The 23,640-nt window shown below is 42.6% G+C and overlaps 3 protein-coding genes across 3 annotated transcripts in view; 1 reads left to right on the top strand and 2 right to left on the bottom strand.

Annotated features, from left to right (window-relative positions):
* cers4a (ceramide synthase 4a) overlaps positions 1 to 6,686 on the top strand; it is a 29,137-nt gene extending 22,451 nt beyond the window's left edge. Inside the window, exon 11 of the mRNA XM_090235461.1 lies at positions 35 to 6,686. Within this exon, the coding sequence (XP_090091587.1) occupies positions 35 to 229 (195 nt within the window). The 3' untranslated portion in view covers positions 230 to 6,686. The remainder of the gene's footprint in view (positions 1 to 34) is intronic.
* Positions 6,687 to 10,825: 4,139 nt separating this feature from the next.
* Positions 10,826 to 12,490, bottom strand: LOC110524226 (mitochondrial import inner membrane translocase subunit Tim13). The gene is made up of 3 exons (XM_021603683.3): positions 12,254 to 12,490; positions 11,897 to 11,965; positions 10,826 to 11,743 (listed from the first exon to the last, which is right to left on the bottom strand). The coding sequence occupies exons 1-3, from the start codon at positions 12,371 to 12,373 to the stop codon at positions 11,645 to 11,647; spliced, it is 288 nt and encodes a 95-aa protein (XP_021459358.1). The 5' UTR covers positions 12,374 to 12,490; the 3' UTR covers positions 10,826 to 11,644.
* A 1,482-nt stretch (positions 12,491 to 13,972) lies between these two features.
* Positions 13,973 to 16,271, bottom strand: LOC110524224 (vimentin-type intermediate filament-associated coiled-coil protein). The gene is made up of 2 exons (XM_021603679.3): positions 15,569 to 16,271; positions 13,973 to 15,414 (listed from the first exon to the last, which is right to left on the bottom strand). Exons 1-2 carry the CDS (start codon positions 15,757 to 15,759, stop codon positions 15,069 to 15,071), a joined length of 537 nt encoding a protein of 178 aa, XP_021459354.1. The 5' UTR covers positions 15,760 to 16,271; the 3' UTR covers positions 13,973 to 15,068.
* Positions 16,272 to 23,640: the final 7,369 nt, after the last annotated feature.

Raw genomic sequence — 23,640 nt, 5'->3', positions numbered from 1 at the left:
TAAACGGTCACTTACATGTATCTTTCTGCTGTAGGTGGAGAAAGACGAGCGCAGCGATGAAGAAAGCGAGCCAGAGGAGGAAGAGGAGGCAGTGGAGGAAGAGGAGACTAGCTGGGAGCAAAGAAAGGGTGCACTCAATTCCAAGTTGGCTTCGCTTGCCAACAATTGTGTCCTGAACAACCTAACCAACCAGAGAAATATGAACAGCAGACTGCCCAAAGCCAGATAGTACCACTCTCTTTTCGCACTAGATTAAACTTAGAACGTTTTCCTCTCCTTCCACAGTATTTGCTGGTAAGATATAATTCATTTATATGGCTTACATATTACCAATGTGGTCCATTTATGATTTCATTAATGGTTTCAGATAATACTTCTCTACGTTTGGAGTACATAACTGTTCACTGCACTGTCAAAATAGTGGTCTGGTCAAACAAGAAGAACGCTGGTTTTACTGAAGTATGTTGAAGTATGTTTTTCTAGATTTTATATTCAGAATTGATTTGTTTTTGTTTGGATTGTGTGTAAATAGTTAAAGACATGAACTCAAATCAAATCAAAGTTTATTGGTTGCGTACACCAATTAGCAGATGTTATGGCAGGTGCAGCGAAATGCCTGTGTTTCTAGCTGCAACAGTGCAGTAATACCTAGCAATAAAAAAAACTATACACACATAATCCAGAAAAAAAATAAACATTTAATTTTTTTATTTTTATTATGATCTGAATGAGCAATGTCAAAGACTGTTATATATATAAAAACAGTATCAGTCAAAAGTTTGGACACACCTATTCAAGTTATTTTTTTTGTGACTATTTGCTACATTGTAGAATAATAGTGAAGACATCAAAACTATGAAATAATACATATGGAATCATGTAGTAACCAAAAAAATATATTTAAAATGTTAGATTCTTCAAACTAGCCACCCTTTGCCTTGATGACAGCTTTGAACCCTCTTTGCATTCTCTCAACCAGCTTCATGAGGAATGCTTTTCCAACAGTCTTGAAGGACTTCTCACATATGCTGAGCCCTTGTTGGCTGCTTTTCCTTCACTCTGCGGTCCAACTCATCCCAAACCATCTCAATTGGGTTGTGGTCGGGTGATCGTGGAGGCCAGGTCATCTGATGCAGCACTCCATCACTCTCCTTCTTGGTCAAATAGCCTGAAGGTGTATTTTAGGTTGAAAAACAAATGATAGTCACTAAGCGCAAACCAGATGGGATGGTGTATTGCTGCAGAATGCTGTGGTAGCCGTGCTGGTTAAGTGTGCCTTGAATTCCAAATAATTCACTGACAGTGTCACAAACAAAACACCCCGACACCATTACACCTCCTCCTCCTTGCTTCACGGTGGGAACCATACATGGGTAGATCATCCGTTCACCTACTCTGCATCACCTAAACCAAAATTTGGACTCATCAGACCAAAGGACAGATTTCCACTGGTCTAATGTTCAATGCTTGTGTTTCTTGGCCCAAGCAAATCTCTTCTTCTTATTGGTGTCCTTTAGTAGTGGTTTCTTTGCAGCAATTCGACCATGAAGGCCTGATTCACATCCTCTGAACAGTTGATGTTGAGATGTGTCTGTTACTTGAACTCTGTGAAGCATTTATTTGGGCTTCAATCTGAGGCTGGTAACTCTAATGAACTTATCCTCTGCAGCAGAGGTAACTCTGGGTCTTCCATTCCTGTGGCGGTCCCTCTGAGAGCCAGTTTCATCATAGTGCTTGATGGTTTTTGCGACTGCACATTTTCCGGATTAACTGACCTTCATGTCTTAAAGTAATGATGGACTGTTGTTTCTCTTTGTTTATTTGAGCTGTTCTTGCCATAATATGGACTTGGTCTTTACCAAATAGGGCTATCTTCTGTATACCACCCCTATCTTGTCACAACACATCTGATTGGCTCAAACGCATTAAAGAAGGAAAGAAATTCCACAAATACAATTTTAACAAGGCACACCTGTTAATTGAAAGGCAGTTCAGGTGACTACCTCATGAAGCTGGTTGAGAGAATGCCAAGAGTGTGAGAAGCTGTCATCAAGGCAAAGGGTGGCTACTTTGAAGAATCTAAAATCTAAAATATATATTGATTTGTTTAATACTGTTTTTGGTTACTACATGGTTCCATTTGTGTTATTTCATAGTTTTGACGTCTTCACTATTATTCTACAATGTAGAAAATAGTAGAAAATAACGAAAACCCTTGAATGAGTAGGTATATGAATAGAAAGGTGTGTACAGCAGTAGTTATATTTATGAGCCATGCGTAGAATACTGTATATAAAGTGGGTGAAACAGTGTGTAAACATTATTAAAGTGACCAGCGTTCAATGACTCTGTACATAGGGCAGAAGTTTCTTAAGGTGCAGGGTAGAGTACCGAGTGGTAGCCGGCTGCAACAGTGATTAAGGTTCAGGACAGGGTACTGGGCGGAGGCCGGCTAGTGGTGACTTTTTAACAGTCTGATGGCCTGGAGATAGAAGCTGTTTCTCAGTCTCTCGGTCCCAGCTTTGATGCACCTGTACTGTCATCACCTTATAGATTGTAGCTGGATGAACAGTCAGTGGCTCAGGTCCTTGATGATCTTTTAGGCCTTCTTGTGACACCAGGTGCTGTATATGTCCTGGAGGGCAGGCAGTGTGCTCCCGGTGGTGCTCCTGGCTAACCGCACCACCCTCTGGAGAGCCCTGAGGTTGCAGAAGGTGTAATTGCCGTACCAGGCAGTGATACACCCTGACAGGATTTAGATTTTGTTCATTTATTTAACCTTTATTTAACTAGGCAAGTCAGTTAAGAACAAATTCTTATTTACAATGATGGTTTACCCCGGCCAAACCGTAACCCGGACGATGCTGGGCCAATTGTGTGCCGCCTTATGGGATTCACAATCACGTCCGGTTGTGATACAGCCTGGAATAGAACCAGGTTCTGTAGTGACACCTCTAGCACTGCGATGCAGTGCCTTGGACCACTGCGCCACTCGGGAGCCCAGGATGCTTTCAATGGTGCATCTGTAGAAGTTTGCGAGGTTCTTTTGGGGCCAAGACAAATCTCTTCAACCACCTGAAGTTGAAGAGGCGCTATTGCTCCTTCTCCACGAAGCTGTTTGTGTGAAGGGACCATTTCAGGCTGTCAGTGAACTGCATGCCGAGGAATTTGAAGCTTTTGACCCTCTCCACTGCGCCCCGTCGATGTGGATGGGGCCGTGCCCTCTCTGCTGTCTCCTGTAGTCCACGATCAGCTCCTTAGTTTTGTTGACGTTGAGGGAGAGGTTATTTTCCTGCCACCACTCCGCCAGGGCCCTCACCTCCACCCTGTAGGCTGTCTCATCATTGTTGGTTATCAGGCCCACCACTGTTGTGGGATGGGTTCAGACCCAGGGCCCTGAGCTTAGTGTTGATCTTGTAGGGCAATATATTGTTGAAGGCTGAGCTGTAGTCGATTAACAGCATTCTTACATAGGTATTTCTCTTGTCCAGGTGGGATAGAGCAGTGTGCAGTGCAATGGGGATTAACTCTGGTACAGTCAAAGGGTGCATTCTTAAATTGCCTCCAGTGTGTCAGAGTGCTTCTGGGTCGTACGTAAATTCAGAGCGTTGTCAGATTGTCAGTTCGTAAATTCAGAGCGTTGTCAGATTGTCATTTCGTAAATTCAGAGCGTTGTGAGATTGTCAGTTCGTAAATTCAGAGCGTTGTCAGATTGTCAGTTCGTAAATTCAGAGCGTTTCGCTCTCGGAGTGTTCAGAGCGCACACTGGATGCTCTGGCCGAGGAGTAGGGTTGATCTGAGTGTTCTGACCTCAACGGCAGTCAAGCACCCAAGCTAACTGACTAACGTTGGCTAGCTTGCTAGCTACTTCCAGACACAAATGAGAAAACACTTCACTCTGACCATTTTACTCGCCCTAGCAGAGCTGGTTAGGCTGTTTTCATGTTATCCAGAGCGTGGTGACTGTAACAAGTGTGTAAATTCTTCCCTGGATAATTTCTCCCTGGATTTTCTTTTTAATGAAAAATGGCGCAATCTGGATTTTTACAAAACCCAGATTAATCTATGGAATTCTTATTCGTTATATCCACCACTGTGGCACTAATAACACATGTAAGATAATAGATTTTGGATAAAATCATGTATTTATTGAACAGTTAGCTTTTTATTCAAATTAAGGATATCATAGGCAACAGTATGACAGCCTCTAGATTGAAATGTGCAGATAATATAGCTTTGTAGCTGATAGTTTTTAATCAGACAATTTTGTCTGTGGAAGCTAATACAAACTTCCCAAAAGTGCTCCAAATTGTACAGGATTGAATTGGTCATATTACTCTTGTTGGAATGGTGATAGCGCCTTCTAGCGAAGAAAAGAAGAACATGCCTATTTGTTAGGAAAGGGTCCCAAGTAGAAGTTGCCATAGGATTGCAGGTGACAAACACAAAACAGACCTTAGATCAGTATCTTGGGCTAACTACTCCTGCTCCCTTATAAAACATTTTACAAGTAAAGCCTTGGGGAAAAAATATTATGTGTTTTTCTATAATCAATGTGACAACAGAGAAGATCTTGCAGCATGTTTCTCCACAAGGTGTTTTACTCTGTGCTACTGAACTTTGTTATTTTGTGCCTTGGCTGCTATTTTTTTTTACTTTATCTGTCACAAGCACTTGTTATGTAGCTCTATGTATTAGTATATCTTTACAAACTATTGGGAAAAATCTTCACTTGCTGCTCTTGTTCAAAGGGTTTTTATTGAGAATCTGGACAGCCATCCAGTGCCTAGGTACAGATGTTGGAGCTTAATTTGAGCCAGTTTGCTACAGCAGGAAAATAATCCTGCAGCAACAGGAAATGTAAAGTATTATGTGGATTATAATTATATAATTATAATTATAATATTAATGGACATTTTTGAAAGGGTTGATACATTTTTCTTAAGTGAAAATCAAGTCTGAAATTTCAAAGTGTAAATTACAAACTTCAGAAGCCTTTTTAAAACTAAAATACACAACAAGTTTTAAATGTTGCATGTCATTGCGCTTTCTCTCTCTCTCTCAACAAATCAAATTCTTAATACACATAGGAAACTGTTGAGCGTGAAAAACACAGCAGCGTTGCAGTTCTTGACACACTCAAACCGGTGCGCTTGACACCTACTACCATACCCCGTTCAAAGGCACTTAAATATTTTGTCTGCCCATTCACCCTCTGAATGGCACTCACACACAATCCATGTCTCAATTGCCTCAAGGCTTAAACATCCTTCTTTAACCTGTCTCCTCCCCTTCATCTACACTGATTTAAGAGGAATTAACAGTTGACATCAATAAGGGATAATAGCTTTCACTTGGATTCACCTGGTCTGTCTATGCCATGGAAAGAGCTGGTGTTCCTAATGTTTTGTACCCTCAGTGCATAGTCTCAGTGTGCATAGAGTCATTGGAGATAGTCCGGGTAACCCTTAATGAACTATTTAGCAGTCTTATGGCTATTTAGCAGTCTTATGGCTATTTAGCAGTCTTATGGCTATTTAGCAGTCTTATGGCTAGAAGCTGTCTCGGAAACTGTTGGTCTGGGAGCCGATGCTCCGCTAACCGTTTGACAGACGGTAACAGGGTGAACAGACTATAGCTAGAGTCTTCAGCAATTTTTCGGGCCTCCGCTGTGTCCACTGAGCCGTTGGGCTTGCCCTGCAAACTCATTGGATAACGCTGAGCAGGCCTCTTGCTAGATGTTACTCAAATGGGGCGCAGCACAGCTTCAAGAAAACAGTTGTTTTCACACTAGGGATTTCATGGCTAATTGAGGTAAGACAGTAATTCTGCTCATCCATTATGCATGTGTGAACTACACATTGACACATCCAGCCCAAAGCAGGAGGTTTGAACAATTATTTTTTAGTCGTCAAAGTAGCGGAGCATGTCTTTAAGATCTTACATCTTTAGGAGAGCCATTACAATGTAACCATGCTGATGGGTACCCTCAAAATGTAACAATGTTTTAAGATTCTGTCTAAATCTATACGTATGGAATAATGTCTGGATCAATACAAATTTACTATTCATATAACTGACATGCACTTTTGCAAAAAAAAAAATAAAAATGTCTAGTTTGAAATGTGACAAATCGTTCTTGCACTGAAAGATACTACTGTGCAAGATGGGGGGGGCTTGAAATTACCTGTCATTTTCTTTCGCCCAGAGATGTGTCGATCACAACCATCTCTTATCTGTCTCACACTGAAATACACTAACTAGCCTGGTGCCAGATAGGCAAATATCAGGCAAATGACAATGAGGATCAGATGAGTTGACTAAAGCACATATGGACCACGGTAGGAACACACTTCTTTGTTGCCAGGGTCCGTGTGCCTCACTCTCTGTTCTATTGTCTCCAGTATGGCACGTTCACACTGAGTGTCTGTGGATTTTTATCTGTGGTCTGTTTCTAGAGCACCAAAAGGGCTGATACACTCAATGGCTCACTTTAATCATGATTATTGGATGTTTCTTTTATTAAAAGTTCAACTATTGCAACAAGAGAAATGCCAGGGTCATCATGTCAATAACATATGACTGGTCTTTTTGTTCTGCGTATCATGAATGCACACACCCAATAAGTTTGTTCACTCTGTGGCCAGTTCAACACAATCAATAAATGACTTTTATTGAACTATTGATTCATTTGTTTGTACCTTTTCATTCGAAAGAAAAATCAATAGCTGAAAAGTGCTTAACCATTTCAATATATAAATATATCTTACATTGGTGAGAGGGAGTTGGTGAGAAGGATGTGAACTTCAAACTAGTTTACTGGCAGCTCACCAGTGTCATGTGACCGAGCGCATGGTGACACAGCCATGGAGAGGCCCAGGACAGGTTATGGCATTGTCTATTCCCATGCAGTTGTCGATATAAGGATCCATCAGTACCATGTTGGGGAATGCTTTGTTCATCTTTCACTCGCTCAGCAGGTAGATCTGGCCATTGACTGTGGTGCATCCACCAAATAACTTTCTGGTCAGACATTCTTCTTCTAGAACTGTCCATTTGTCTGTCTCCACATCCAGCCTTAGCGTCTGGCCTATCAGGAGATAGAGGGCCCCGTTGAGCTCTGTTGTGAGAAGGTCATACCTACGGGACATAAAAATCTATTTTATAAGGAACCTGTCCCAGACAAAAGTTTGTTGGTGCAAATTCTGAGTTCACCTACCTGGTCACTTACCTGACCAGGTCCCTTTGGTCCTCCTTCACCAGGTATCTCTGAATGCCGCTGTACACCTCCCCATTTTCATCCAGTCCACAAGCCACATAAATACACAAACCCAGAGTGACGGTGGCAGCCCTCTCCACAGCCCGCACCATGGGGCTGACCTCCTCCCAGCCCTCTGCTCCCAGCAACCGCTTCTTCACGTGAGCTTGGCCTTATTTCTATTACAGCATATTGGATGACTGTCATTCAGATTCCATTCCACTTGTTATATGTAAATTCGATAGGTTTAGGCTACAACATGATGCTACAATTTGCCCTATACCCATCATGAGGTTTCTACAACCTAGCCCATGAATGTAAGGTTACAACGTATGTGCACACAGGTTGAGAGAAACACTTGACATGACAGAGATTGACACATTCAATACCGCCTTGTAAACTCTTGCCTGCATCTAGCTTATCTAGGGTGTAATCATTAGTCCAACAGTTGCAAACAAGAGTTTTTATTGGACAAATTCAGGTATTATTTTAATCCCTGTTTCGTTTGCTTCCGTTTAGGAATCATTTTTCAACAGAATTGAAAGAATGAATACACCCTTGATCAGGCATGAACACAGTTCACTTTCATAGCAGCCATGTTGTATTCCTTCTCGTCTCTATGCACTCTTCTCCTCTCACCTTCTCCCTTTGTTTGTGGACTTCAATGAACAACACAGCCGCTGTATGTGACCAGGCGAAAAAACCTTTCTAAGCCGAACCAGATCATGACCGCTACACACAGCCTACATCGTTGTCCCCATATTAGCTAAAGTAACGTCCTAGTCAACATAAATAATATAACTAATACGTTAGTAAACCCACTACAATCGTGCAGAACGTTACAGTGTATAGTCCCGGTGGCAATAAATTAATAAAACCAAAAGCTTACCCTGACTTGGAGGAGTTCCAATGTTGTGTTGGATAGTCATAGCTAGCTAGCTAACATAGCATTCCTCTGTTTGAGCTGGGTGTTCGAGTAATTAAACTAGCCAGCTACATTTGCGAGTTAAGTAAGTGAAACTGAAAGTGAAAAAATAAGTGATTAATTTTTGAAGAAATTAATTTGTCTTTCTCTCTCTTTGAGTCAACTACTACCACATTTTATGCACTGCAGTGCTATCCAGCTATAGCTTATGCTTTCAGTACTAGATTCATTCTCTGATCCTTCTCTGATCCTTTGATTGGGTGGACCATGTCAGTTCATGCTGCAAGAGCTGATAGGTTGGAGGACGTCCTCCAGAAGTTGTCATAATTACTGTGTCCTCTGACATGTGCTACCATGGTGCTACCCTACAGAGTGCTGTTGAGGCTACTGTTGACCTTCATTGCAAAACAGTGTTTTTTAATCAATTATTTGGTGACGTGAATATATTTTGTGTAGTTTTGTCTAAAAATATCTTAGCTTCTGGGCCTGAGTAGCAGGCAGTTTAATTTGGGCACGCTTTTCATCCAAAATTCTGAATGCTGCCCCCTGCCATAGTGAAGTTGAGGCTCAAGCCGTACGTAACGCCCTGGACGAGAGCTAGCATTTTTCCAATCCCCACATGACACATTGATTCATTGTTTATTTCCTCTGCAGGATAAAGAAAGTATATTTGACGTGTCAAAATATGTTTACAAACCAGTCAGTGACATTTCAGGGAGGACGAGAAGGTAGCCTAATTGTCTAGCTAACAACTAAGCAGCTATTTTGAACTAGGACTGGTCATTCATGTTGACAGTCAATGCACCTCAATTGCAAACACATTTTATTCACTAACAATATTCACAGCCAGTGGTGTCCTGAAAGGTTTCGATCATCTGTTGTACCTGGTGTTGGATGGAACAATTGAATGAATGTGTGGTAAGGGATACAAACTCCTCTGACAATAGTCCTTGTCAGGGTGCTGAGGGATGTTATTTTTTTTACTAATGAAACACATCCCTCAGCACCCTGACGAGGACTACTAACAAAATACCAGTTTATGGGAAATGCATGCTGTTGAACTTACATTTTCCTCCCAGAGAGTGGCTGACATACTTTTCTTCTCCCTCACCAGTCTCAGATAACCAATTCAAGCTGACAGAGACAACTGGGCTTAGCAGTGTGCAGAGGGACCTCTGGTGCTCATCTGCCCACAGGATGGCTCGGAGACCATTCCTAAAGCCCCTTCTTACAGCTAGCTGGTAGCAGCACCTCTGCCTCCTCTCCTATAACAAACTGTACTGAAATGACAGGTTCGGCGAAAGCTGTATGACAGATGAATGGTTGTTGAAATGGTTGTTGCTATTATTTGAATGCCGGTGACATGATGAGTGGTGCTTGGCTGCTAATTATTAAATAAAATGATCTTATCTCATCATAACCCCCTGTCCACTTTATCAGCTAACTGTTGTCTAGAGAGCATGCACCAAAACCAGATTGGTCAAGTTTGCCATTTATTGCAACAGTTTTTGTAACAAAAACATCCATAAGTTGAAAATGTGATGGAAACCCATTTTAACTTGTTTTTTTCCCGGTACATGATAACTTAACTGCAACAACAACAAGAAAAGTGCAGTCATCACACAGTTTTTAAAAATCTGCAACGAATATGTTTGATGGGAATACACCTCTGGTGGGAAAATGCACACATCGTCCTTATGCAGATTTTGTTTTTACGCGTCAATTGGATGGAAATCTAGCTACTGTTCCCAAATGTACATTTACAGTCTGTATGGTGACAAATATTTAAAATCAGGTGACTTCTTTTTGTTCTTATGCTTTTATCGACCTTCCTAGGACCAATGCACATTTTGGGAGATTCCGGGAGATTCTGGTGGCCCCCTCACGCGTTGTGAACTCTCTGGCCAGTGGTTTGTTGCCAGGGTGACCGGGTGGGGACATGGCTGTGGATGGACTGGTTTCCCAGGAGTCTACATGCGGGTCACTGCCATCAGGGAATGGATATCTAACTATCTGCCCTTCTGAGGCTATGGAAAAGAGGCGGAATTGAGACATCATACAATACTTGAGGACACAATGGGTTTTCTACTTTGCAGCCACCACTGGTATTTCTTGTGCGCTACTCGTCAAGGATGATGTATGCACACCACCATCATCATCATGAAACTACCTGGAGATATCAGGAGATCCAGATGAACTTTTGGACTAGTAAAATGGTGGTCTGTGGACATTTTACTAAAATATGCATATAAACATGTAGAAGTTGTGTATTTATTTTATTGTTTTGAGAAAATATCTATACGGTGTAAGCATTTTGATTTCTGTGGGTTCAAAAATTGTATTTATTGACATTTACATTACTGTCATTTGTCATATGTGGCCAACCAGCTTTTTAATGTAAATTCTGTGGGCCAACCATCTAAAAGTTGGAGAAGCTACATTTTTATAGCAGATGCTCAGGAACTGAGCCTTGCATGAAAGCATCTTTATGTAGTGTAGCTAGATCTACACTTCTGGAAGCAGTTCAGGCGCTACAAGAAATATGACAACTACACTGTTTCCCCCAGCATTGGAGAATGTATATGAAATATGCAAGGAATAAGTATTTAAAAAAGTAAAAAAATAAAACAGGGCACAAATGCTTGATCAGAATTTATTTATTTACGACTCACAAGTGAAAAAGGCAATTCCAGTCAGTCACAAACACACTTCTGAGCAGCGGCACCTATCTTTAAGCACTCACAGGCCATTTATCTTTTACTTCCTTACACAAATCAAAAGGGATGAATGAAGGAGAGCTGTTCCCAGTAATCTAACAAACGAAGCACACAAAGCAGCCAGGTTCAAAACAAAGTCTGCACCACAGCAGACCCTGTTAAACAGATCCACTAGGGCAGATAGTGACAACTGGAACAACTGAATACTGTTTTGTTCTCGACACATATTATATAGGATTGTTTAGCTGGTCTGAGTGCCTTGTTCACAGTTATGAAAACCAAAAAAATTGTTCCTCAGTTCTTCCACAGGGAAGAAACCAGGTTTAGCAAGGTGGTAAAAGAAGCCATGCCTAATCCCATCAGGGAACTGGGGTTTCACCCACACTCACAGCCAGTAGCCAACTGAAGAATAGGTACCTGGCATTGAACTTTTAGGGGACAGTTAGAGAGTTTTACATTATAATTGCAGAGAATATTTCCTTTTTAACATTATTAATTCATGACACTTTTAATAATAATAATAAAAAACATTAGAAGATATCCATTTGTTAAAATATCCTTTTAGTGAAAGGAAAATGTCCACTATCATTATTGCTGCCATTCACAGTCTCCAAACCTGTCCGTTAGGTGTTCTCACAGAAGTTTGTGTGTCATCATGCCACATAAGCTCTTGCAGCCTCTAACACCTTCCCTGCCATACGTTTTGGCTTTGCAAAAGGTGTGGCTGGCAGAATAGGACAATGTTCATATACGAGCTCTTTCCCTCTGTAGTCTGGAGTTGTAGGCACGGGACACAGTATTCCATGCATCCATATATCGATCCATGCACATAGCGATGCATTTCTGCAATAAACAGACAAATATATCAGTGAGCATTACCCAGTCCCACAGCATAACATTAGCATGTTAAAATGTGCACCTTATCTGAGGTTTGAAATTACACTTCATTTACCATCCCATCAATCTGCAAATAAAATACACTGGCATAACAGTTACCTGTTCAGAGTTGTCCAACGTGCCTCCAGGTTTGCCTATGCATTTCTTGAAACATTTGTCTGTCATTCTCTAGAACAAAGAAAAATGAAAAAAGTTTAACCCACCTTCATGTCAGTGAGCTAGAAAGTCATTCTCACCTCATAGTTCACGCTCAACGACCTCGGACAAGGAGTTTAAGAAGATAGCAAGTTAAAGACCATGCAAATAAAATCATTAGCTGGATATGCCCAGTTTGGATATGGTCTATTAGCTAGCTAGCTAACTAACTGTTGATTTTGCATTAGTTAGCTATATACCTGGATACAAACAATTACAATCTTTCTACTACCTAGCTAGCTCAAAACAATTAAACGTTACCTGCAAGAGCTCTTGCGCATTAGCCACCGCAATCTGTACCTTTACTTGCTCCATGATTGTGCCGGTATCCATTTTACCGGACCCAGCACCTGATGAAAAATCGGAACCAAATCCGTCCATATCTAATTGCTATAATATTATATTTAAGAAATTACACTGTTGTTAGTAATTACACGTGTTAGCTAATGTAAACACTTCGGAAAAATTGCCCTTGAAACGATATTGTTCAACCACGTGACTTCCTGTAATTGTGATTCCAACGTGGGGAATGTAGTTTTCAGTACCATGGACAGTTCATCAATACAAAATTGTAGTCTACACGAAGCGTGATCATTTTATCTTGATTCACTCATTTAAATAAAAACATAATAAATATAACATGTCTGAAATGTATTTTGGCCCATCTAAAAGTTTGAGACACATGAGTGTGTTATATTCCAACACATAGATTTGACTGACACAATGTTTGTTCATTATGCAGAGTAGCAGTCATTCAATCTTCTTGGTGTAACAATTGGGATAATGGGACGATACGTACCACGCATTTCTCATCCCTGGATTGAGGTAAGGTTTCCGAGCCATATTTTGCACCGGCTCCGTAGTGTCAAGCCTGTCTGACTCCAGTTCCACTGTAAGCAAAGCCTAGGCAGTTGTAAGCAAGCGTTGGGTCAAAATCTATTCTGTCTAGGGCCAGTTAGGTCATTATTTATTGTATTTTCTTTCTTGTTCAGGTGTAGCCTGTTCACTAGGCAGCAGATTGTAAGCAGCATTTTGAGTAAAGCACCAACAGCAGTCACCCGGCTTCAGGCTCTGAACGGCAGCCACCTGGCCTTCCCCTGGGTGTCTTCCTTCTGCTCAGATCATTACAGGAACCCAGTGAGTAGCCCTGCGGTGAGCCCCCTCCTTCCTCGCAAAACTGGTCCCCAGTAGCCACACTCTCTCCACGCTGGTTGCTCCAGTGTTCCTTGACCAGTGGCAACAGGCCCTTTGTCAGGAGCAAGTGCTCTGGGGACTATTCCCAGGATAGTGTGGGATTAATGGGGAGCTCCAGGCCACTAGGCATGGTGGAGGTGCTGCGCCAGCCGCTTGGCCCTGATTGTGCTTAAGGCTTCTACAACTGCATTGGCAGGTGGAAGCTGGTACTGCAGCAACGATAATGCCTGGCCAAAATGATCACTACCTTATATAACGAACCATATATTGTGCAAAATTACTTTTTGTCTCAATGTTTATCTAAATTAATGGGGGGGGGAGAGGTCACATTGGTCACTCCTGCTATGAAAATGTTTTATATTGAAATGAATAAAGACTGTGTACTTTCAACAGTGTTAAATGTTGTTCTTCTTTCCCTTGATATGCCCACTAGGAACTTTTCTAAAAATCCTTCCCAGAATATACAATGAAGTCTCAGTACATTAATATTCTGGGGTAAAAACAAAAAAGACATTCCTGCCTATAGGTATCTAGAGCAGTTATCTGAACTTCCCTCACATAGCTTCTAACGGGTGCATCTCCATAGGGATAAAGTTGTCAAAATAACATTGCCACCATAGCCTGTGTCAGACACCATACCCCTTCTAGAAAAGACACAGGCACGGGGAATGTTTTACAAAGATTTAAGTATTGTTTTTCAGTCACATTATCCATGAAGTAGGAAAAGTAGCTAGTGACACTGCCAAGCTATTAACTTTGTCTTTTTCCAAATAAATGAAGTAAATATTGTAGAAATAAATCATTTATTTATGTAGCAGACTGGTCTGTTGCTAAAAAAAAACTTCCTCATTGAATCAAAATACCACTTCTCAAAAAATATTTTCTTAAATGAACAGAGCAACACACATTGACATTTCAAGAGGAACAGTTTAAGCTGCACAATCATGCAGTTGTACTGAAAGACACAGCAGACATAACACAATACTTTTAGCCACCTGATGATTTAAGCCAAAACAATATATAATATTGCTTATATAATGACTAAGCAAAACAGTACAGTATTATTATGAGCACAAGGCATGATTTCCCCTGCTTTTGACCCTACTGGAATGTCACATCTATGTAGCATCTTATGTAATGCAAGAGTGAGTGTACTGTAAGAGTGACGCAAACTTCAATGTTGCATAGACTTTGCTTCTCTGAAGCAAATATTGACGCCAACAAGAGGCGAATGTATGTCTTAGATTAACCATTAAATGCCATGCTTACATGGGTTACATGTAGAGTAAGTACACTCCCCGAAAATAACCTCAAGCACTTTAAGTTTAATTGTCACTTCAAAAAAAACTTTGTCAGTGCAGAATGACTGATTCAATGTAAACTGTATACTATATAATCAAATGCATGGGATGCAGTAGAACCTAGCCTTGCATGTGCAACAGATGTATTTTCTGAACTCTGACCTTCTCAACACTTTTTGACCTTTGAACACTTTGAGCTGAACATAAACAGAGGTAATTTTTACACCATTTCCAAATATTACAGTACAAAAATACAGCAGTTAAAACAACAGAAACTGATGTCAAATGGACACCTGGTTATTGTCTGGTTAAGATGTGGAATCAAGGCAGATTAGTTTCCCTTTATTTGGTTAAACCAAAGTCTTCATAACGTGTCAAGCAGTTCCCCCATGTGACATCATGTTAACTTGTAAGTTATCTGCAGAGTATAAAGAACTACTTAGAGCACAAATGTTCTATTTGAGATTTTTTTAAATTCAATAACAACATGCAGATGTTTTGAAATGACTCATGCCTCTACTTCAAGTACCACCCTCTTCTAGAACCTCTTCACTAACCTAACTCTTCTCAGGGGCCTTGTACTATACAGTTGTTCCAAACACTATCTCATCCAGCTCCTGGTCATCCTCACTGAGAGAGAAGTCTTTGTGGTTAGAGATGCGGTTGGGACTGCAGTTTGACTCCCCGTCTGTGAGGGATGTTTTGACAGTGGGTTCACCCATCCCCACCACTGGCCCAAGTCTTTCTGCCTCAGCCATATGGAACAGCATACTGTCTAGTAAAGGCCTGCTCTTACAGATGTTGTCCAGGAGCTGGCAGCGATGTTGCAACTGGCCTATCATAGCATTCTTCTCCTTGATCATGTTCTGAAACCTCTGGATGGTGTCCTCTGACTTGCACAGCTTCTCGTGGAGGTAGTAAATCTCTCTAGAGAAAAGTTAGATAAAAAGAGAAATCGATGATAAACTCAGCACATTTTTCTGCAGTCTCAGCCACCCAATGCACATATGAAACAACAATAATTGGCAAATGAAAGGGGAGCTTTGGCAATGCCTGAAGAGACAACACCTCCATCACTTACTTATTCTTGGCCTCGGTGATCTCCTGGGTAGCAGCCCTCAGTTGCTCGTCCTTCCTGATGAGACTCTCTGCTTGCTCCCTCACGGTGTTCTCTGCTGCCTCGAGCCGCTGCTCCAGTTCTGCTACCCGCCTGTGCACCGCGGCCAAGTGTGCGTTCGCCTCTCGAATTTGTACCGGTGACGGCGAGGACATGTCACATGAGGAATATGACACGACCTAAAAGTAAATGTACACTAGCTCACCGTAGAAGACTGATCGTGACTATTGACTCATTGCTCGTGAACAAGCATTTCACCGGAGGGCTGGTGTTTACTCTTCCTGCCATGGCTGCACTTTCTTCAGCGTTTAGTATAGGTCCTCCTAGTTCGGTAAACAACTCTACAATTGCACCAAAAAACATTGTTCCGTGTCCAGAAAAAACTGCTTGATGATGCTATGCTAGAAACCGAAACAGCAAGCTAACTAGTTAACCAGTTACAGTACCGATACGCCATCCTATGATATATCTAATATCTGAAACTCATGAGAAACGTAACAATAGATATAATTCCATGTAATAATTACGAACAACATGACTCGTGCAATCTAATAGTTCGTTGTCTGCACTGTTTTGATATAAAAGGCTGGATAAATGCAATGAATTTCGCAACAGTTTTGTAACCTGTGGCTTAAACTTCGCCCCGGAAAGAATCACTGGTTATTTTGTCTTCTTCTTTTAAATTTTATGGCAGACTACACATCTTGGTGTATTGCCGCCATCTACTGTACGGGGTATTGAAACAAAAAACTAAAAAATACAACAACAAAAAATCTAACAACCATCGCAGTCACATCCCTACAGGCTCAGGTACCTGTAAGGACAGAGCATTCATTGACAGGATTCCTTGTAATGCCTCTGCAGAAAAATCCTTGAGCCCCCCTTAAAACGCTAAACCCACACACAATGATGCCTATTTTCTCATATTTCCTCTCCATTTGCACTGTGCAATTGATAACCAGGTGATGAGGAGGATTATTTAAGATACTGTTTGAAGAGGTAGGGTTTCAGATGTTTTCGGAAGATGGGCAGGGACTTTGCTGTCCTAGCTTCAGGGGGAAGCTGGTTCCACATTTGGGGTGCCAGGACAGAGAAGAGCTTGTACTGGGCTGAGTGGGAGCTGCCCTCCCGTAGGGGTGGGAGGGCCAAGAGACCTGAGGTAGCAGAACGGAGTGCTCGGTTTGGGGTGTAGGGTTTGAGCATAGCCTGAAGGTAGGGAGGGACAGTTCCTCTTGCTGTTCCGTAGGTAAGCATCAAGGCCTTGTAGTGGATACTAGCTTCAACTGGAAGCCAGTGGAGTGTGGGGAAAAGCGGGGTGACATGAGAGAATTTGGGAAGGTTGAAAACCAGGCGGGCTACTGCGTTCTGGATAAGTTGCCGGGGTTTTGTGGAACAAGCGAGGAGCTCAGCCAACAGCGAGTTGCAGTAGTCCAGACGGGAGAGGACAAGTGCCTGGAGGAGCGTGTAATACTTCTCCCATCTACACACACCTGACATGACCAAATCATTTACATTTCTTACACTGTATGGGTTTGGGCATACACGTGAGAAGGAAGAGAATGGATGGAATGGGCTTTCGCACTCCATCTACCATGCGGGGCAGTCATTGTGCACCAAGCACTTGATACAATTCTATTCATATATCCTTTGCACATTTACTTCTAGCGCAACCCCAGAGGTAACACCCTTGATAGGCGCCCTGCTTTGAAGATCCACACAGGACACATTCCAACTCACCATCTTCTTGAGGCACAGAGCACGCTCCTTCTGTTCCAACACACAAAAAAACAAAATAAGGCCACCCTTTTGTTATTCTCATCGACGCCACCTCATCCAACACATCCATGATTTTAAGAGACTTCAAACAGATCTCCCAGGTAACATCAATCGAAAACCCTTATTCCAACCAAAAAATAATCAGAATTAGGTTTGGATTTACTAGTTTCCACTACCACTTTAATTATCTTATTTCCTTTCCAATTCTTCTCACTCTCGCCTCCACCTGATTCAAACAGAACATCCGCTTCCGCCATTTCAGCATCTTCAAACGACCAGCGCCACTTCTTCTTCCCATATTCTACCTGTTGCATGTTACACACCTCCACCTCCGTCTTTCTTTCTTCGATGAGGTTTAACGGCAGTTGGCATCCAATAAATGTTGCATTACCGCCACCTACTAGACTGGAGTATAACTCCCTTATACTTTGCTTCAAAAAAACAATTAAATTATATATTTTTTAAATCAACAAAAAACGAATACAACAAATATCCGACCATCTAACACTACACTCACACAAATTATTAATAAATACCATGCTCCACTATTTAAATTTATTTAGTCCTACTTCAGGCCAATAGCCTGAAAGGATGGGACACCACCACTTAACACATCCTGTAACTCTTCTGATGTGAAGTCTCTTACACCCAAATACCTCTCTGCAGCTGCCACCACAACCTCAATTTTCTGCGACTTCCGTTCCATCCCTGCAGTACAGTTGAGAACCATTACTATAAATGCCAAAAATCCAATCTTACTGAAACATATATCACTTGTTGGTTTATCCCTCTGTACTGGTACAGATCTGCTAGTCACACCACTCCTCGCAGGATCCCTCCCCCTTGAACCATCTTCCTCTACTTTCTTCACTGCCTCAGCATATGACAACTTCTGCACTACTCTAACCTTGGAAACCTCAACCTGCCTCTCTAGCACAGGACATTTCTGATCCAAGTCCCATGGGCACCCCTACAATTAACACATTTAATCCCCAATGCTACACATTTATTTGTCTCATGCCCTTCTGTACACTTCTCACACCTAGAAACCTCCCTCCTACACACTGCTGCCACACTGCCATAAGCTTGACACCTGTAACAATGTAATGTAGTCGGCACAAAAGCTTGTACAGGATAACTTATATATCCTAACATCACTTTGTCAGGCAAAGACAACATCAGAACTTAAAAGAACAGACAATGACTCTTCGGTTTCTCCACTCACACCACCCTGTATCCGTCGCACACAACGACGAACATCACAAACACCAGGAATCTTCCCCTTCAGTTGGTCAGCTTTAACATTTACCACTACCCCAGCAATTACTCCTTTCAATGGCACCATTTCCTTAAGAGCGAAACAATTCACACCTCTAGCCCCCATTCGTTTAACACGGAGTGCCTGCTCCCTCTGACCAGCAGAAACACAAACGATTAACACAAGACCGCTTCAAATCAAATCACATTTTATTGGTCACATACACATGGTTAGCAGATGTTAATGCAAGTGTAGCGAATTGCTTGTGCTTCTAGTTCCGACCGTGCAGTAATATCTAACAGGTAAACTAACAATTTCACAACAACTCCCTTACAAGTGTAAAGGAATGAATAAGAAAATGTACATATAAATATATGGATGAGCAATGGCTGTGTGGCATAGGCAAGATGCAGTAGATGGTATAGAATAAAGTATGTACAGTGGGGAGAACAAGTATTTGATACACTGACGATTTTGCAGGTTTTCCTACTTACAAAGCATGTAGAGGTTTGTAATTTTTTATCATAGGTACACTTCAACTGTGAGAGACGGAATCTAAAACAAAAATCCAGAAAATCACATTGTATGATTTTTAAGTAATTCATTTGGATTTTATTGCATGACATAAGTATTTGATACATCAGAAAAGCAGAACTTAATATTTGGTACAGACACCTTTGTTTGCAATTACAGAGATCATACGTTTCCTGTAGTTCTTGACCAGGTTTGCACACACTGCAGCAGGGATTTTGGCCCACTCCTCCATACAGACCTTCTCCAGATCCTTCAGGTTTCGGGGCTGTCACTGGCCAATACGGCTTTCAGCTTGCTCCAAAGACTTTCTATTGGGTTCAGGTCTGGAGACTGGCTAGGCCACTCCAGGACCTTGAGATGCTTCTTACGGAGCCACTCCTTAGTTGCCCTGGCTGTGTGTTTCGGGTCGTTGTCATGCTGGAAGACCCAGCCACGACCCATCTTCAATGCTCTTACTGAGGGAAGGAGGTTGTTGGCCAAGATCTCGCGATACATGGCCCCATCCATCCTCCCCTCAATAAGGTGCAGTCGTCCTGTCCCCTTTGCAGAAAAGCATCCCCAAAGAATGAGCTACAATTTTATCCCTGATGTCCTTACACAGCTCTCTGGTCTTGGCCATTGTGGAGAGGTTGGAGTCTGTTTGATTGAGTGTGTGGACAGGTGTCTTTTATACAGGTAACAAGTTCAAACAGGTGCAGTTAATACAGGTAATGAGTGGAGAACAGGAGGGCTTCTTAAAGAAAAACTAACAGGTCTGTGAGAGCCGGAATTCTTACTGGTTGGTAGATGATCAAAGACTTATGTCATGCAATAAAATGCAAATTAATGACTTAAAAATCAAGCTTTTTTTTTTTAGATTATGTCTCTCACAGTTGAAGTGTACCTATGATAAAAAAATTACAGACCTCTACATGCTTTGTAAGTTGGAAAACCTGCAAAATCGGCAGTGTTTCAAATATTTGTTCTCCCCACTGTACATATGAGATGAGTAATGTAGGGTATGTAAACATTATATAAAGTGGCATTGTTTAAAGTGACTAGTGATACATTTATTACATCCAATTTTTTATTTTAAAGTGGCTAGAGATTGGAGTCAGTATTTTGGCAGCAGCCACTCAATGTTAATGATGGCTGTTATACAGTCTGATGCCTTGAGATAGAAGCTGTTTTTCAGTCTCTCGGTCCCAGTTTTGATGCACCTGTACTGATCTCGCCTTCTGGATGATAGCGGGGTGAACAGGCAGTGGCTCGGGTGGTTGTTGTCCTTGATGATCTTTTTGGCCTTCCTGTGATATCGGGCGGTGTAGGTGTCCTGGAGGGTAGGTAGTTTGCCCCCCGGTGATGCGTTGTGCAGACCTCACTACCCTCTGACAAGACAAATTTATACAGCCTACTGAGGTTGAAGAGGCGCTGTTGCGCCTTCTTCACCACGCTGTCGGTGTGGGTTGACCATTTCAGTTTGTCCGTGATGTGTACGCCGAGGAACTTAAAACTTTCCACCTTCTCCACTACTGTCCAGTCGATGTGGATAGGGGGGTACTCCCTCTGCTGTTTCCTGAAGTCCACAATCATCTCCTTTGTTTTGTTGACGTTGAGTGTGAGGTTATTTTCCTGATACCACTCTCAGAGAGCCCTCATCTCCTACCTGTAGGCCGTCTCGTCGTTGTTGGTAATCAAACCTACCACTGTTGTGTCGTCTGCAAACTTGATGATTGAGTTGGAGGCGTGCATGGCCACGCAGTCATGGGTGAATAGGGAGTACAGGAGAGGGCTGAGAACGAACCCTTGTGGGACCCCAGTGTTGAGGATCAGCAGGGTGGAGGTGTTGTTTCCTACCCTCACCAGCTCGGGGCAGCCTGTCAGAAAGTCCAGGACCCAGTTGTACAGGGTAGGGTCGAGACCCAGGGTTTCGAGCTTAATGACGAGTTTGGAGGGTGCTATTGTGTTAAATGCTGATCTGTAATCGATGAACAGCATTCTTACATAGTTATTCCTCTTGTCCAGATGGGTTAGGGCAGTGTGATTGCAATTGCGCCGTCTGTGGACCTATTGGGGCGGCAATGAAATAGGAGTGGGTCTAGGGTAGGGTGGAGGTGATATGATCCTGGACTAGTCTCTCAAAGCACTTCATGATGACGGAAGTCAATGCTACGGGGCGATAGTTGTTTAGCTCAGAAACCTTAGCTTTCTTGGGAACAGGAACAATGGTGGCCCTCTTGAAGCATGTGGGAACAGCAGACTGGGATAGGGACTGATTGAATATGTCCGTAAATACACCACATGCTCTGAGGACGCGGCTAGAGATGCCACCTGGGCCGGCAGCCCTGCGAGGGTTAACATGTTTAAATGTTTTACTGACGTTGGCTGCGGTGAAGGACAGCCTGCAGGTTTTGGTAACGGGCCGTGTCAATGGCACTGTATTTTCCTCAAAGCGAGCAAAGAAGTTGTCTTTCATACCGTCTCTAGGAGGGGTGCCTCACTTGAGTGGGTTGAGTCACTGATGTGATCTTCCTCTCTGGGTTGGCGCCCCCCCTTGGGTTGTGCCGTGGTGGAGATCTTTGTGGGCTATACTCGGGCTTGTCTCAGGATGGTAAGTTGGTGGTTGAAGATATCCCTCTAGTGGTGTGGGGGCTGTGCTTTGGCAAAGTGGGTGGGGTTATATCCTTCCTGTTTGGCCCTATCCGGGGGTGTCCTCGGATGGGGCCACAGTGTCTCCTGACCCCTCCTGTCTCAGCCTCCAGTATTTATGCTGCAGTAGTTTATGTGTTGGGGGGCTAGGGTCAGTTTGTTATATCTGGAGTACTTCTCCTGTCCTATCCGGTGTCCTGTGTGAATTTAAGTATGCACTCTCTAATTCTTTCTTTCATTCTTTCTTTCTCTCTCTCGGAGGACCTGAGCCCTAGCACCATGCCTCAGGACTACCTGACATGTTGACTCCTTGCTGTCCCCAGTCCACCTGGCCGTGCTGCTGCTCCAGTTTCAACTGTTCTGCCTTGTTATTATTGGACCATGCTGGTCATTTATGAACATTTGAACATCTTGGCCATGTTCTGTTATAATCTCCACCAGGCACAGCCAGAAGAGGACTGGCCACCCCACATAGCCTGGTTCCTCTCTAGGTTTCTTCCTAGGTTTTGGCCTTTCTAGGGAGTTTTTCCTAGCCACTGTGCTTCTACACCTGCATTGCTTGCTGTTTGGGGTTTTAGGCTGGGTTTCTGTACAGCACTTTGAGATATCAGCTGATGTACGAAGGGCTATATAAATACATTTGATTTGATTTGTTTAGTTTGTCTGGGAGCAAGACATCGGTGTCCGCGACGGGGCTTTTGTAATTCAGGATTGACTGTAGACCCTGCCACATACGTCTTGTGTTTGAGCTGTTGAATTGCGACTATACTTTGTCTCTATACTGACGCTTAGCTTGTTTGATTGCCTTGCGAAGGGAATAGCTACACTGTTTGTATTCGGTCATGTTTCCGGTCGCCTTGCCATGATTAAAAGCAGTGGTTCGCACTTTTCAGTTTTGCACAAATGCTGCCATCAATCCACGGTTTCTGGTTGGGGAAGGTTTTAATTGTCACCGTGGGTACAACATCACCGATGCACTTGCTAATAAACTCGCTCACCGAATCAGCATATACATCAATGCTGTTGTCTGAGGCTATCCAGAACATATCCCAGCCCACGTGATTGAAGCAATCTCAAAGCGTTGAGCAGACCTGAGCACGGGCATTTCCTGTTTTAGTTTCTGTCTATAGGCTGGGAGCAACAAAATGGAGTCGTAGTCAGATTTGCCGAAAGGAGGGCAAGGGAGGGCTTTGTAGGCGTCGGGGAAGTTAGAGTAGCAATGATCCAGAATGCTGCCAGCCCGGGTCGCGCATTTGATATGCTGATAAAATGTAGGGAGCCTTGTTTTCAGATTAGCTTTGTTAAAATCCCCAGCTACAATAAATGCAGCCTCAGGATATGTGGTTTCCAGTTTACAGAGTCTAATGAAGTTCTTTCAGCTCACCGATTCCACAGCACCCAACTCTGTTTTCACCTACCCTACAACCTCAAATGGATCAGCCAAAAGGCAAGAGCCCAGTTTTTCTAAAAACTTCACTACTGTCACAGTCATCTTTATCCTGACCCCCAGTGCACGCCTCAGGCTTCGATAACTTCACCATACCTACCACCTCTGATACTTTGCCCTAATTCACTTCCATTTCTCCTCCTGTCTTCATCTCACTCTGCTTACACTTTCTACCATTCTTATTGAACAAACTGTCTCCCTTTTTTCTGCCATTTTTTCTGCCACTCGAGCTCACCCTCTTCCTCTTATTCCTCCTCTGCCTCTCTTTTCCCCTCCATTCCTCCTTATGATAATACTGCACTTCTCCTGATGCATATTGTTCTTGCCTTGTCAAGGGACGCCATTCAACCAGCTGTCCCAATCTCCATACAATCAGCACGAACCCTCCAGGAT

Source organism: Oncorhynchus mykiss, chromosome 5 (genome assembly GCF_057628025.1).
Source record: "Oncorhynchus mykiss isolate SJ-2025 chromosome 5, ASM5762802v1, whole genome shotgun sequence".
Taxonomy (NCBI): Eukaryota; Metazoa; Chordata; class Actinopteri; order Salmoniformes; family Salmonidae; genus Oncorhynchus; species Oncorhynchus mykiss.
Note: the sequence above shows the minus strand (reverse complement) of the source record. Positions and strands in the feature narration are given on the sequence as shown.

Bases quoted from the DNA above. Each gene is read 5' to 3' on its own strand.
- LOC110524224 (XM_021603679.3), bottom strand. From the start codon at position 15,759: ATGTCCTCGCCGTCACCGGTACAAATTCGAGAGGCGAACGCACACTTG. The intron at 15,415-15,568 runs GTAAGTGATGGA...ACTTTTCTCTAG, and splicing joins ATCACCGAGGCCAAGAATAA to AGAGATTTACTACCTCCACG.
- LOC110524226 (XM_021603683.3), bottom strand. From the start codon at position 12,373: ATGGACGGATTTGGTTCCGATTTTTCATCAGGTGCTGGGTCCGGTAAA. The intron at 11,966-12,253 runs GTAACGTTTAAT...TCTTTGTTCTAG, and splicing joins ATGCGCAAGAGCTCTTGCAG to AGAATGACAGACAAATGTTT. The intron at 11,744-11,896 runs GTAACTGTTATG...TGTTTATTGCAG, and splicing joins CGTTGGACAACTCTGAACAG to AAATGCATCGCTATGTGCAT.